Raw genomic sequence first — 15,857 nt, 5'->3', positions numbered from 1 at the left:
AGCTGTGTTGCTACATATCAAGAAAAGTATTTACATATGTACAAAGTGCAATGAACTATTAACCAGCATCTTTTTAGACATATCGACCCACAAGAGTAAACCCACTATGAACATTATCAACACTGAATCTGCTAAACAATACAGTAAATATGAAAATCAGTGGAAGGAAACAGGAACAGTTTATCTTTCCAATTAAATTCTTCTTTAACATGTGTTCATATTTCAAACTTGTACTGAGTGCAAGGAGAAAGCTATCTTAAATATGTAAAAACGTAAAATGTTCTGTCACAGGTAACCCATGAAATCGGTAATTCACGTATCAAGAGTCAAGAATTTGCTGAACATTTTTATATGCTTTCCATGGAAAAGTTCCCTTCCATTTACATAGCTGCCCCAGTCTTACTCACATGAAGGATGTTTCGGACATTGACCGCTGTTAGATTGTGCTGCTTGGCACCATCCTCCAAGGTACGGTCAAGCATGTCGTCCAGTTTCAGGTCATATGCCAAGGTCCCTTCTTGACCCCTTCCATCTCGTTTCCTCTTGGTCCCCTTTTTCTTTTTTCTCCTTTTCTCACTTTCTTCATTGTCTTGTTCTTCTGCAAATAAACCAAGAGCATCACCAGAATTCCAAAATAGCTGCTCCAGGAACTTAGCCCAGAAACCCAACAGTAAAGTGGATAAATCTCAAAAGCATTATGTTAAGTGAAAGAAACCAGATGTAAAAGGACACATACGACGGTATACCCAGTATAGAACATTGTTAGCCCAGAAAGCCAACAGTAAAGCGGATAAATCTCAAAAGCATTATGCCAAGTGAAAGAAACCAGATGTAAAAGGACACATATTATATGACAGTATAACCAGTATAGAACATTTGCATAGAAGATGCAAAACTATGGAAATAGAAATCAGTGGTTGCCAATGTTTGAGGAAGGGGGATAGCAAAGGGGAATTAGGCAGCTTTTGGGGTGACAGAAATGTTCCACATTGGTTGTGGTAGCAGTTAACACAACTGTATATATTTTTCTTTCTTTTGTTTTTTTGAGACAGAGTTTTCGCTCTTTGTTGCCCAGGCTGGAGTGCAATGGTGCAGTCTCGGCTCACCGCAACCTCCGCCTTCTGGGTTCAAGTAATTCTCCTGCCTCAGCCTCCTGAGTAGCTGGAATTACACGCATGTGCCACCACGTCCGGCTAACTTTGTATTTTTAGTAGAGATAGGGTTTCTCCATGTTGGTCAGGCTGGTATTGAACTCCTGACCTCAGATGATCCGCCTGCCTCAACCTCCCAAAGTGGTGGGATTACAGGCACGTGCCACCACGCCCGGCTAATTTTGTAGTTTTAGTAGAGACCGGGTTTCTCCATGTTGCTCACGCTAGTCTCGAACTCCTGACCTCAGGTGATTCACTTGCCTCAGCCTCCCAAAGCGCTGGGATTACAGACGTGAGTCACTGCGCCTGGCCCAACTGTACGTATTTTTCAAAACTCATCAGATACATTTTATTTTATATCTCAATAAACCTAATGAAACTTACTACATTAACAAAATGAAAGAAAAAAACATGATCTTAATACAGATAGGAAAAAGCATTTGATGAAATTCAATATATGAAAAAACTCAGAAAACTTACGAAAATTATTTCCTTAACCTAAAAAATATTTCTATGAAAAGCCTATAACTATCCTTATAGATAATGAAGGAATACTGAACATTTTCCTGTTTTGTTCAGAAATAAGACACAGATGTTGACTATCACTACTACTTATAACCTACACAGTAATGAAGGTCTAGAATATGCAATAAGAAAAATTACACGTCCATTTTAAAACCATTTGCCAAAGGGAGGCTGGATGCAGTGGCTCACACCTATAATCCCAGCCCCTTGGGAGCCCAAGGCAGGTGGATCACCTGAGGTTAGGAGTTCAAGACCAGCCTGGCCAACATGGTGAAACCTCCTCTCTACTGAAAATACAAAATTAGCCGGGCATGGTGGTGTGTCCCTGTAATCCCAATTACTCAGGAGGCTGAGACAGGAGAATCACTTGAACCCAGGAGACGGAGGTTGCAGTGAGCCGAGATCACACAACTGCACTCAAGCCTGGGCGACGAAGCAAGATTCACACACACACACACACACACACACACACACCACACAAAAACCATTTGCTAAATCAAATAAAGAAGTCTTTAGTCATGTGTCTGTGTTATGTTTCACAATAAAAAATTTAGTATTTCAAAAGAATTTTAAGGATGCCTAATCTTATGAGCTAGCATTTCCACCCAACGAAAAAGAAGTACACATGTTCAGCAAAAAATCTATAGAATGTTCACAGCAGCACCACTCAGAGCAGCCCACAACTGAAAACTATCCAAATGCTCATCAAGAATTGAATGGGGCCAGGTGCAGTGGTTTGCACCTGTGACCCAGTACTTCAGGAGGCCAAGGCAGGCAGATCATTTGAGGTCAGGAGTTCAAGACCAGCCTGACCAACATGGTGAAACCCCGTCTCTACTAAAAAAAAAAAAAAAATACAAAAATTAGCCAGCCGTGGTGGCACGTGCCTGTAGTCCCAGCTACTTGGGAAGCTGAGGCAGGAGAATCGCTTGAACCCAGGAGGGAGCAGTTGCAATGAGCCGAGATTGCACCATTGCACTCCAGCCTGGGCGACAAGAGCAAAACTCCACGTCAAAAAAAAAAAAAAAAAAGGCTAGGCACGGTGGCTCATGCCTGTAATCCCAGCACTTTGGGAGGCTGAGGCAGGCGGATCATGAGGTCAGGACTTCCGAGACCAGCCAGACCAACATGATGAAACCCATCTCTACTAAAAATACAAAAATTAGCGGGGGAGTGGTGGAGCGCACCTGTAATCCCAGCTACTCAGAAGGCTGAGGCAGGAGAATCACCTGAACCCGGGAGGTGGAGGTTGCAGTGAGCCGAGATCACATCTAGTCTGGGCGACAGAGTGAGACTCTGGCTCAAAAAAAAAAGACTCTGTCTCAAAAAGAAGAAGAAGAAGAAGAAGAAGAATTGAATGGGTAACAATGGGCACAAGGAAGCAAAAAGAAAAAAACAAAACAAAGAGTTGAATGGATAAAGAAAACATAAAGCAGACTAGGTGAGGAGGCTCATGCCTGTAATTCCAGCACTTTGAGAGATCAAGGAGGGACTGCTCGAGCCCAGAAATAAAAAACCAGCTTGGGCAACATAGTGAAAACCGTCTCTAAAAAAATAATAATAATAAAATAAAAATGAAAATTAGCCAGGCATTGTGGCATGCACCTAGAGTCCCAGTTACTGGGGAGGCTGAAGTGGGAAGATCACTTGAACCTAGGAGTTCAAGGTGCAGTGAGCTATGATTGTGGCACTGAACTTCCAGCCTGGGTGACAGAGCAGTACCTATCTCTAAAAAAAAAAATTAAAGAAAAGAAAACATACATAAAATATTCAAACAACAGAATGATATACAGCAATAAAAATGAACAATCTACAAGTACATCCAAGAATATGGATGAATTTCATAAAACAATGTTGAGGCCAGGCACGGTGGCTCACGCCTGTAATCCTAGCACATTGGGAGGCCGAGGCGGGCAGATGACCTGAGGTCAGGAGTTCGAGACCAGCCTGGCCAACATGGTGAAAGCCCGTCTCTACTAAAAATAAAAAAACTAGCCCTGCATGGTGGCCGTGCCAGTAATCCCAGCTACCCAGGAGGCTGAGGCAGGAGAATTGCTGGAACCCAGGAGGCGGACACTGCAGTGAGCCAAGATAGCATTACTGTACTCCAGTCTGGATGACAGAGCGACTCTGTCTCGAGAAAAAAAAAAAAAAATTGAGAGAATAAACGCAGTCACAATGCCAGCCACGGTGGCTCACACCTGTCATCCCAACACTTTGGGAGGCTGAGGCAAGAGGATCAATTGAGCACAGCAGTTTGAGACCAGCCTGGGCAATACAGTGGGGCTCCATCTCTACAAAAAAATTTTAAAAATTAGCTGGCTGGGCCGGGTGTGGTGGCTCACGCCTGTAATCCCAGCACTTTGGAAAGCCAATGCAGGCAGATCACCTGAGGTCAGGAGTTCAAGACTAGCCTGGCCAACATGGTGAAACCCCGTCTTTACAAAAAATACAAAAATTAGCTGGGCATGATGGCGGGTGCCTGTAATCCCACCTACTAGGGATGCTGAGGCGGGAGAATCGCTTGAACCTGGGAGGCGGAAGTTGCAGCGACCTGAGATCAAGCCATTGCATTCCAGCAGCCTGGGCAACAAAGCGAGACTCTGTCTCAAAAAAAAAAGAAAAAAAAATTAGCTGGCTGTGACGGCACGCACTTATAGTCCCAGCTACTTAGGGCTAAGACAAAAAGATCACTTTAACCCAGGAGGTCAAGGCCACAGTGAGCCGTGATGGCACCACTACACTCCAGTCTGAGTGACAGAGTGAGACCCTGTCTTTAAAAAAAAAAAGGCAGTTATAAAATGTACACACATGATTCCATTCAAATAAAAGACAAAAAGACAAAACAACTGGCTAGGCGCAGTGGCTCACACCTGTAATCCCAGCACTTTGTGAAGCCAAGGTGGGTGGATCACCTGAAGTCAGGAGTTCGAGACCAACCTGGCCAACATAGCAAAACCGTGTCTCTACCAAAAATACAAAAATTAAGCCGGGTGTGGTGGCGGGCACCTGTAATCCCAGCTACTCCGGAGGCTGAGGCAGGAGAATCGCTTGAACCTAGGAGGCAGCGGTTGCCGTGAGCCGAGATCACGCCCCTGTACTCCAGCCTGGGCGACAAGAGCAAAACTCCATCTCAAAAAAAAAAAAAAACACAATTGAACCAATATATGATGCTAGACATCAGGATAGTGGTTAACCTATGGGTAGAGGGCAATTGAAAGGGAAGACAAGATGGACTTCTGGGTATTGAGAACATTATCTTGATCTGGGTCCTGCTTACAAGGGTGTATTAAATTTGTGACAATATAGTGAATTCAGGATATCTTAGGACATGTGCAGTTTTCTACATACTATACTTCAATAAAGAGGTTTCATTTAATTCAAAAGAAAAAGAAAGCCTACCCACTGGAATGAAGAGTCCACCATCTTCTATCTCTTCCTCAGGTTGGTGAAACAGAGTCCTGAGTGGCTTTTCTTGAGGAGAGGCACAAACATCTGGCTGGGTTGATTTCCTGGGCTGGCTTACTGGTTTTGCAGACTGGCTGCCTGATGGCAGTGAAGGTATCTCCCCTTCAGAATTCATTTGAGGTTTCCCTGGAAGAATCACAAATATTGCTCCACACTTTGACCATTCTCAATCATACTCTGTTGTAGAATTCAGCATCTTATTATAGTCTTTTTAGGTAGACAACTTCATGAATTAAGCATATACTACACAGGAATTTTCCTCTCTTAAATCAAAGCTCAGATCCAATTTACTCATCTGTAAACTCAGGGAGTTAAACTAGGTAATTCCTAAGGTCTTTTTATTTCTAATATGCTTTCAGTTTTACATTTTTTCCTATGAAAAATCAGACTCGTAATTGTAGAGGAAATTCCTGATGACATTTTATATAGATGACCATTAACACCATATTTCATCAACTATAAATATAATTATAAAATGCCCTGACTTTGTAAATCAATTTGGCAGAGCAGAAGAGTAATTGTCACCATAAAATTGTAAATATATGGTTCTACAGTTCATTAGACAACTTTCTCACCTCAACACTTCATAAACACTCCCTTTGTGAGGGGAGTAGGTGAGGATAGCATTAAAAAGACAGAGAAAAAAGGGGTGATGGTGCATGCTTATAGTCCTAGTTACTTGGCGGGGGCTGAGCTGGGAGGATGGCTTGAGGCCAGGATTTTGAGGTTACAGGGAGATACGATTAAACACTGCACTCCAGACTGGACAACGCAGCAAGACCCTGTCACGCAAAAAAAAAAAAGCCAGGTGCTTACAGTCAATGACTATAATTCCAGCACTTTGGGAGGCTGAAGGCAGGAGGATCATTTGAACCCAGGAGTTTGAGACCAGTCTGAGCAACATATCGAGGCTTTGTCTCTACTAAAAATAAAAATAAAAAATTAGGCTAGGCCAGGTGGCTCACACCTGTAATCCCATTACTTTGGGAGGCCAGGGCAGGAAGATCGCTTGAGCCAGGATCCAGGAGTTCGGGACCAGCCTGGGCAACATTTGGAGATACCTTGTTCTCTACAAAAATGTAGAGCTCTAAAATTAGCTGGGTGTGGTGGGAGAATCACTTGGGCCCTGGAATTCAAGGCTGCAATGAGTTGTGATCATGCCATTGCACTCCAGCCTGGGTGTCAGAGAAAGACACTGTCATGCACTGTTACACACACACGCGCGCGCGCGCGCACGCAAATAAATATTCATGTAGTATTAAAAGTAGGCTGGGCGCAGTGGCTCACATCTGTAATCTCTGCACTTTGGAAGGCTGAGGCAGGCAGATCACTTGAGGTCAGGAGTTGGAGACCAGCTTGGCCAACATGGCAAAACCCCGTCTCTACTAAAAATACAAAAAATCAGCCAGGCATGGTAGCGGGCACCTGTAATCTCAGCTACTTGGGATGCTGAGGTAGGAGAATTGCTTGAACCCAGGAGGCGGAGGTTGCAGTGTGCCGAGATCGCGCCACTGAACTCCAGCCTGGGCGACAGAGAGACTCTATCTCAAAAAAAAAAAAAAAGTAAACATCAGAAATCAGGCTATCAAGGAAATAGCTTGCATATATACAGAAAATCCCTGGACTATACACAAAAAATTGTTTAACAGTTACCTGGGAAGATGACTTGGGGAGCAAGAGTACAGAGTGAAAGGATGCCTAAATTTTCACTGTGTACTTTTTATATTTCTGAATTTTTTCCCTAGTTTGTGTATTACTTAGTTGAACATTTTCTTTCAAAACACATAGCCAGTCTTTATACTTGGTTCTCACTCTGTCGCCTAGCCTGGAGTGCAATGGCATTGTTATATTTTACTTCCATCACACCATCCAGCTAAATCTTCTGCTTTAATGGTGTTTATTCTAATAGAATTTTACTTGTTCTTCAGAGCCCTCAGAAATGATGCCGCATAGCTACAATTATCTGATCTTTGACAAACCTGACAAAAACAAGAAATGGGGAAAGGATTCCCTATTTAATAAATGGTGCTGGGAAAACTGGCTAGCCATATGTAGAAAGCTGAAACTGGATCCCTTCCTTACACCTTATACAAAAATTAATTCAAGATGGATTAAAGACTTATATGTTAGACCTAAAACCATTAAAATCCTACAAGAAAACCTAGGCAATACCATTCAGGACATAGGCGTGGGCAAGGACTTCATGTCTAAAACACCAAAAGCAATGGCAACAAAAGCCAAAATCGACAAATGGGATCTCATTAAACTAAAGAGCTTCTGCACAGCAAAAGAAACTATCATCAGAATGAACAGGCAACCTACAGAATGGGAGAAAATTTTTGCAACCTACTCATCTGACAAAGGGCTAATATCCAGAATCTACAATGAACTCAAACAAATTTACAAGAAAAAAACAAACAACCCCATCAAAAAGTGGGCAGAGGACATGAACAGACACTTCTCAAAAGAAGACATTTATGCAGCCAGAAAACACATGAAAAAATGCTCATCATCACTGGCCATCAGAGAAATGCAAATCAAAACCACAGTGAGATACCATCTCACACCAGTTAGAATGGCCATCATTAAAAAATCAGGAAACAACAGGTGCTGGAGAGGATGTGGAGAAATAGGAACACTTTTACACTGTTGGTGGGACTGTAAACTAGTTCAACCATTATGGAAGTCAGTGTGGCGATTCCTCAGGGATCTCGAACTAGAAATACCATTTGACCCAGCCATCCCATTACTGGGTATATACCCAAAGGACTATAAATCATGCTGCTATAAAGACACATGCACACGTATGTTTATTGCGGCACTATTCACAATAGCAAAGAGTTGGAACCAACCCAAATGTCCAACAACGATAGACTGGATTAAGAAAATGTGGCACATATACACCATGGAATACTATGCAGCCATAAAAAATGATGAGTTCGTGTCCTTTGTAGGGACATGGATGAAACTGGAAAACATCATTCTCAGTAAACTATCGCAAGGACAAAAAACCAAACACCGCATGTTCTCTCTCATAGGTGGGAATTGAACAATGAGAACTCATGGACACAGGAAGGGGAACATCACACTCCGGGGACTGTTGTGGGGTGGGGGGAGGGGGGAGGGACAGCATTAGGAGATACACCTAATGCTAAATGACGAGTTAATGGGTGCAGGAAATCAACATGGCACATGGATACATATGTAACAAACCTGCACATTGTGCACATGTACCCTAAAACCCTAAATAAAAAAAAAAAAAAAAAAGAATTTTACTTGTTCTTCTGAATTTGACTTACATACCCTAATTTCCACTTACCCTTCTTCTTTCTTTGCCTCCTAAAAGTGAGTAGCATGATTTTAGCTTATAATTAGTTGATTTGTGCTGTTCTCAGCTAATTTTGATGTTATGATCAGTCAGCCATGGTGGTTCACACCTGTAGTCCTAGCACTTTGGGAGGCCAAGGTGGGCGGATTGCCTGAGCTCAGGAGTTCAAGACCATGCTGGGCAACATGGTAAAACCTCGTCTCTACTAAAACACAAAAAATTAGCCAGGCATGGTGGCAGGTGCCTGTAATTCCAGCTATTCAGCAGGCACAAGAATCACCTGAACCGGGGAGGCAGCGGCTGCAGTGAGCCAAGGTCGCAACACTGCATTCCAGCCTGGGCGACAGAGCAAGGTCACTGTCTCCAAAAAATAAACAAATAAATATAAATTAAAAAATAATAATTTTGATGTTATCAACATACAGTTCTTAGGCTGGCAGTAAATAAGTTACAGATACGCTCTGAATAAAGTTTTGCTTTCTCTCTTTCTCTTATTCTGCTCAGCTTCTCTTTCTGAGGTCTTTTAGCATTCAGCATATCTATAAAGGAAGGTGGGGTCCTAAAGGGCTCTAGGAAAGGGAATTAAATTGAAAAGCATTGTAGAGTCAGAGAGAAAAAAACGTTGTAGAAAAAAGGAACATTTCCTCTCTATAGGGTATGAAAAATGATTTTGTGGTGCAGCTTATAATGTGTTTGCAGGGACAGTTTTTTTGTTTTTTTTTCCAGACAGAGTCTCGCTCTGTGGGCCAGGCTGGAGTACGGTGGCACAATCTCGGCTCACTGCAACCTCTGTCTCCCGGGCTCAAGCAATTCTCCTGCCTCAGCCTCCTGAGTAGCTGGGATTACAGGCGTGTGTCACCACGCCCAGCTAATTTTTTATTTTTAGTAGAGATGGGGTTTCACCATGTTGGCCAGGCTGGTTTCGAACTCCTGACCTCAGGTAATCTATCCCTCTAGGCCTCCCAAAGTGCTGGGATTACAGGCATGAGCCACCGCACCCAGCCCCGCAGGGACAGTTTTAAAAAGTAGTTCCAATTTTTTTCTTCTTCTTGAGATGGAGTTCCATTCTTGTTGCCTAAGCTGGAGTGCAATGGCACGATCTCAGCTCACTGCCACCTCCGCCTCCCGGGTTCAAGAGATTCTCCTGGCTCAGCCTTCGAGTGGCTGGGATTACAGGCCTGCACCACCACACCCGGCTAATTTGGTATTTTTAGTAGAGATGGGGTTTCTCCATGTTGGTCAGGCTGGTCTCGAACTCCTGACCTCAGGTGATCCGCCCACCTCCACCTCCCAAAGTGCTGGGATTACAGGCACGAGCCACCACGCTTGGCCAAGTAGTTCCAATTTTTTGTTGTTGCTGAGACAGGGTCTTGCTCTGTCCCCTAGGCTGGAGTGCAGTGGTGCGATCTCAGCTCACTGCGGCCTCAACCTCCTGGGCTCAAGTGATCCTTCCACCTCAGCATCCCAAGTAGCTGAGACTACAGGTTCCTGCCACCATGCCCAGCTAATTTTATTTTATTTTTGTAGAGATGGGGTCTCACTATGTTGCCAAGTCTGGTCTTGAACTCCTGGCCTTAAGTAATCCTCCCACCTCAGCCTCCCAATGTACAGGGATAGGTGTGAGCTAACATGCCTGACCCCAAATATTTTTTAAGTAGTAAAAATGTCAGTGGAAGAGGCTCTGCCTACCAAAGTGAACCTCTGTGTTTTGAAGGGCAATACTTGCTTAGATTTAAAAGTTCTGATATGCTTGTTTAAAAAGTAATTTGTGGGCTGGGCATGGTGGCTCATGGCTGTAATCCCAGCACTTTGGGAGGCTGAGGTGGACAGGTCACTTGAGCTCAGGAGTTTGATGCCAGCCTGGCTAATGTGGTGAAACGCTGTCTCGACAAAAAATACAAAAATTAGCCAGGCATAGTGGTGCACACCTATAGTCCCAGCTACTTGGGAGACTAAGGTGGGAGAATCACTTGAGCCTAGGAGGTCGAGGCAGCAGTGAGCTGTGATTGCACTGCTGTACTCCAGCCTAGGTAACACAGTGGGACCCTGTCTAAAAAAAAAAGTCATTTGTGGCTTCATGCCTGTAATTCCGGCGTTTTGGGAGGCCAAGGCAAGAGGATTACTTGAAGCCAAGAGTTAGAAGTTGTAGTGAGCCATTATTGTACTACTGTGCTCTAGCCTGGGCTACAGAGTAAGAATCTCTCTAAAAATAAATAAATAAAAAAAAAGTTATTTCTAGCTGAGCCCAGTGGCTCACACCTGTAAGCCCAGCACTTTAGGAGGCTGAGGCAGCAGGATCACTTAAGGCCAGGAATTCTAGGTTGCAGTGAATTATGAGACCTCACCTGTTAAAAAAACAAACAAACAAACAAAAAACATTTCTATGCTGGGCAACTTATAGAGACCTTGTGTCTGCAAAAAGTCACCAACAACAACAAAAAAAGCTGGGTGTGGTGGTGCAGGTCTGTAGTCCCAGCTTTTTTTAGCTGGATGATGTGGCTCCTGCCTATAGTCCCAGTTACTTGGTAGGATCAGTTCAGCCCAGGAGTTAGAAGCTGCAGTGAGCTATGATCGTACCACTGGACTATAGCCTGGATGACAGAGTGAGACCTCATCTCTTTAAAAAAAAAAAAAAAAGTTTAAGCACTAACACCTGCAGCCAAGAAACATGATTTAGGCTGGGCAATGCAAACCCAGGAGGCAGAACTTGCAGTGAGCCGAAATCACGCCACTGCACTCCAGCCTGTAATCCCAACACTTTGGAAGGCCGAGGTGGGTGGATCACTTGAGATCAGGAGTTCAAGACCAACCTGGCCAACATGGCGAAACCCTCTCTCTACTAAAAATACAAAAATTAGCCAGGCGCAGTGGCACATGCCTGTAATCCCAGCTACTCGGGAGGCTGAGGCAAGAGAATCACCTGAGCCCGGGAGGTGGAGGTTGCTGTGAGCTAAGATCATACCACTACACTCCAAGCTGGGCAACAAAGCGAGACTCCGTCACAAAAAGAAAGAAAAAAAAGAAAAAAGAAACATGATTTAACAATGTATTGCCCGGCAAGGTGCACCCGGCACAGTGGCTCACGCCGTAATCTCAGCACTTCGGGAGGCCGAAGCAGGTGGATCACAAGGTCAGGAGTTCGAGACCAGCCTGACCAACATGGGGAAACCCCATCTCTACTGAAAATACAAAAATTAGCCAGGCGCAGTGGCAGGCGCCTGTAATCCCAGCTACTCGGGAGGCTGAGGCAGGAGAATTGCTTGAACCCAGGAAGTGGAGGTTGCAGTGAGCCGAGATCATGCCACTGCACTCCAGCCTGGGTGACAGAGCGAGACTCTGTCTCAAAAACAAACAAACAACAACAACAACAAAAAGGTATCAATTGTAACGAAATGTCAATACTTCAAAATAATCCAACTATCTTTCTATGTAGTATTTTCATTTTTTCTACAGTGTATATGATGCTGCTGCTTTCATAATCAGAAAACTAAAATGTTACTTAAAAGAAAGTAAAACGACAAAAACACATACTAAATAGCAGGGCTACGGGTGATTTTTATTTTCTCCTTTAAAGTTTTCAATATTTTCCAAAGTAGATATATGTGAATTGTCAATCTTTCTTTCTTCCTCTTTGTTTTGTGTTACATTATCTGATTGGCAAAAAAAAAAAAAAAAAAAAAAAAAGGTTACTTGAAGAAAAATTCTGGGGAGACATTCCTAGTGTACTTTTATTGCTACTACTTGTATATATAACTAATTAAAGTGCAAAGCAGTATAATCAATTTTCAATTCTCCAGATTAATGAAGGGGAGTGATATCACAGATAATACTAAACAATAAATGTTTAATTAAATCTGGATATCTGCAAACTGATTTTTAAAATCTCTTAATTACACTTATCAGTAACTGAGTGACTATGAATCCATAGTTATTAATCCATTCCTTCTCTAGCATTTTCATCTTATAATTTCCTCCAGTTCCTTCTGACAACTTATCTTGAAAAAAAATTCAATAATCTTGCTGCCTTCTCTAGCTATTTCTCACCCATTCTCCCACTGCAAAAAAAGGAAGGAAGGCTGGGCATGGTGGCTCACGCCTGTAATCCCAGCACTTTGGGAGGCTGAGGCGGGCAGATCACAAGGTCAGGAGATCGAGACCATCCTGGCTACAGGGAAACCCCATCTCTATTAAAAATAAAAAAAATTAGCCGGGCATGGTGGCGGGCGCCTGTAGTCCCAGCTACTCAGGAGGCTGAGGCAGAAGAATGGCGTGAACCCGGGAGGTGGAGCTTGCAGTGAGCCGAGATCACGCCACTGCACTCCAGCCTGGCCAACAAAGTGAGACTCCTTCTCAAAAAAAAAAAAAAGGGGGAGGAAGGAAGGGGAGGGGAGGGGAGGGGAGGGAAGGGGATAAGAGGGAAGAGGAGAGTGAGGAGGAGAGGGGAGGAGAGGAGGAGGGGAGGAAGGGAGGAGGGGAGGAGGGGGATGGGGGAGAGGGGAAAGAAAGAAAGAAATCTCTGGTGTTTCATTCCTCCTCCTCTTTCTTTTTTTTTTACAGACAAGGTCTTGCTCTGTCACCCAGGCTGGAATGCAGTGGTGCGATCAGAGCTCACTGCAACCTTGAACTCCTGGGCTCAAGCTATCCCCCAGCTACTCCTTAGTAGCTAGGACTACAGGTATGCACTACCACATTTGGCTAATTTTTTAAAGTTTTCTGTAGAGATGGAACCTAGCTATGTTGCCCAGGCTGTTCCTGAACTCCTGGCCACAAGATCCTCACACCTTGGCCTTCCAAAGTGTTGGGATTACAGGTGTGAGCCACTGTTCCCAGCCCCATTTCTTCCTCTTTAACTGCTTCATATAACATCCTTTCCCCAACAAATTCCTGAATCTCCTCTCCAAGATCATCAATCTTCAAATGTAACCTTTTTCTCAGGTATTATCCTTATCCCTCCTTTGCTACTAAATTTTAAATTTACATTTTAAAGTACCTTGTTCTTAAAGCTCTCCTTCCTCTTTTCACTTTTACTACTACTTCTCCAGTTGTTCCTTCTGTTATCTTCTTCCTCAAGGCAAGGTTGTCTTCAATCCACTGCTCTTCCCCCACCATGTCTGTTTCCATGGAGAAGAACCATGACTAACACTGAACATTTCTAGTCCTTGCCTCTTACTAAACTTCAATCTCAGATTTCTATTTTTGCTTGCTGGCCCTATTGTCACCTCACATTCCATTTGAGGTAGATCAGCAGGACTTGTTTTCCAAGCACTGTTCAAAAGACCCCGCTGAACAAAACAGGAGCTAATCAAAGAAACTGACCAAAACCAGCTAAAAGCAAGATGGTGATGAAAGCCACCTCCTGTTGCCCTCCTTGTATCTGCATGCTAAAAGAACCTCCCACCAGCACCATGACAGTTTACAAATGCCATGGCAACCCCCAGATGTTACCTTTTATGGTTTAAAAGGGGAGGGATTCTCAGTTCCGGGAAGTCCTCGCCCTTTTTCCAGAAAATCCATTAAAAATCCCCCCCTTATTTTATCATATAATCAAAGTATAGCCATATATATATGGCTATATAGGTCTCATGCCTTTGAGGGTCACTGTTGACCACCCCCTAGGTGCTCTGGGATTTTCGTCATTTGGTATGGGGACCCTCATGGGCTGATGCCCGGATACTCTGGGTATTTTGGCATTTGGCACCATTTCATTTTTTTTCCATATTGCCTTTGTATATATACAGCCAGCCAGCAATCTGCAGGTCTGCTGCTGCTGCTGCTTCTCTTACGGAGCAGCCATTTCTCTTCCTGTTGCTCTAATAAACTTACTTTCAATTCACTCTGTTGGCTCATTCATGATTCCTTCCAGTGCAAAGCCAAGAACGCTCCTGGGCTGAGCCCCAATTTGGGGTTCACCTGCGTCATTCCTTGGTGACCATGAAGGGACCAATAATAAGCCAAAGGGAACTGAGGGAGATCTTTAGCCAGACCCTAAATTAAGACTGATTGGGTTGAGCACCGTGGCTCACGCCTGTAATCCTAGCACTTTGGGAGGCCAAGGCAGGTGGATTGCCTGAGCTCAGGAGTTTGATACTAGCCTGGGCAACAGAGCAAAACCCCAGCTCTACTAAAAATACAAAAAATTAGCCAGCCATGGTGGTGCACGCCTGTAGTCCCAGGTACTTGGGAAGCTGAGGCATGAGAATTGCTTGAACCCAAAGACTGACTGGCACCATTTGGCCTCCACGAAAAGATGAGTGTCCACTTTGTTCCCCTTCAATGTGTGTTTTGTTTTGGTTTTTTTTTTTGAGACGACATCTTGCTCTGTCACGCAGGGTGGAGTGCAGTGGCACGATCTCGGCTCACTGCAACCTCGCCTCCCGGGTTCAAGCGATTCTCCTGCTTCAGCCTCCCGAGTAGCTGGGATGACAGGTGCCTGCCACCACGCCCAGCTACTTTTTGTATTTTTAGTAGAGGCAGGGTTTCACCACATTGGCCAGGTTGGTCTTGAACTCCTGACCTCGTGATCCCCCGCCTCGGCCTCCCAGAGTGCTGGGATTATAGGCATGAGCCACCACGCCTGGCCGATGTGGTGTTCTTTCACTGATTTACTTTCACTCTCTTCTCTCTCCCTTTACCTTTTCAAATCAATCAGGAAATGGGAATAGTGTCTCTGGGTTGTTAGTTCGTTGTCCCCCATCATCTGGATGCCCCAGACAGAAGCACACCTGGACATCCACGTTCTCTGTAATTTACTTTGTCACCTTCTCTCTCAGACCTTTTCTCTTTAGCTTCTAATGACCAGTCATTTTACTCTTCTGCTCTTAGTGCCTAAATGCACACTTATCCTGTTGTCATGTTTGTAGTCTCTGTTTTGGCAATTTGGGCAGTTGTTTCTATTCTATGTAAGGCAGGCTTTTGTTATTTTGATAGGTATTCCTTTGCGCTGACTCTGGGATGTCAGCGTCACATTGTTCTGTGGCCCCAACTGTGTTAGGTCTCATGCCTTTGGGCCTCACTGTTGGCCACCCCTAGATGCTCCCAGGTTTTCAGCATTTGGTATGGGGACCCTCACTAGCCAATGTCTAGATACTCCAGGTTTTTCAGCATTTGGTGACGTTTCATTTTTTTCCTTACTCTGTCATTCCACCCACTTCAGCAACTTCTTCTAGTCCCTCCTAAAATCATAAATTTTCTTTTCTGCAACAGGTCTCTCCCTGTCTGTTTTTCTTTCTGCTCAAAATGAGGGTCCCAAATGAGCTGCCTTGTTCAAGCCCATTTTTCTGGAGGCCCTGAACCCCTGACCTAATGACGACTCCCTGCAATGGCAGAAAAGCAGCCGCCTGAACATTTTTTTGGTGTCTCCACTGATGGGTGAGTTCTCCACTGTC

The 15,857-nt window shown here is 44.1% G+C and overlaps 1 protein-coding gene across 4 annotated transcripts in view; it reads right to left on the bottom strand.

Moving 5' to 3' along the window:
- Window positions 1-15,857, bottom strand: part of GON4L (gon-4 like) — a 112,029-nt gene that overhangs the window by 74,153 nt on the left and 22,019 nt on the right. For all 4 annotated transcript variants that reach the window (XM_030824261.1, XM_030824262.1, XM_030824264.1 and 1 more), the window contains exons 3-4: window positions 5,079-5,270; window positions 408-598 (exon numbers count right to left, since the gene is read on the bottom strand). In XM_030824261.1, the coding sequence (XP_030680121.1) occupies window positions 408-598; window positions 5,079-5,270 (383 nt within the window). The remainder of the gene's footprint in view (window positions 1-407; window positions 599-5,078; window positions 5,271-15,857) is intronic.

Source organism: Nomascus leucogenys, chromosome 12, assembly GCF_006542625.1.
Source record: "Nomascus leucogenys isolate Asia chromosome 12, Asia_NLE_v1, whole genome shotgun sequence".
Lineage (NCBI taxonomy): Eukaryota > Metazoa > Chordata > Mammalia > Primates > Hylobatidae > Nomascus > Nomascus leucogenys.
Note: the sequence above shows the minus strand (reverse complement) of the source record. Positions and strands in the feature narration are given on the sequence as shown.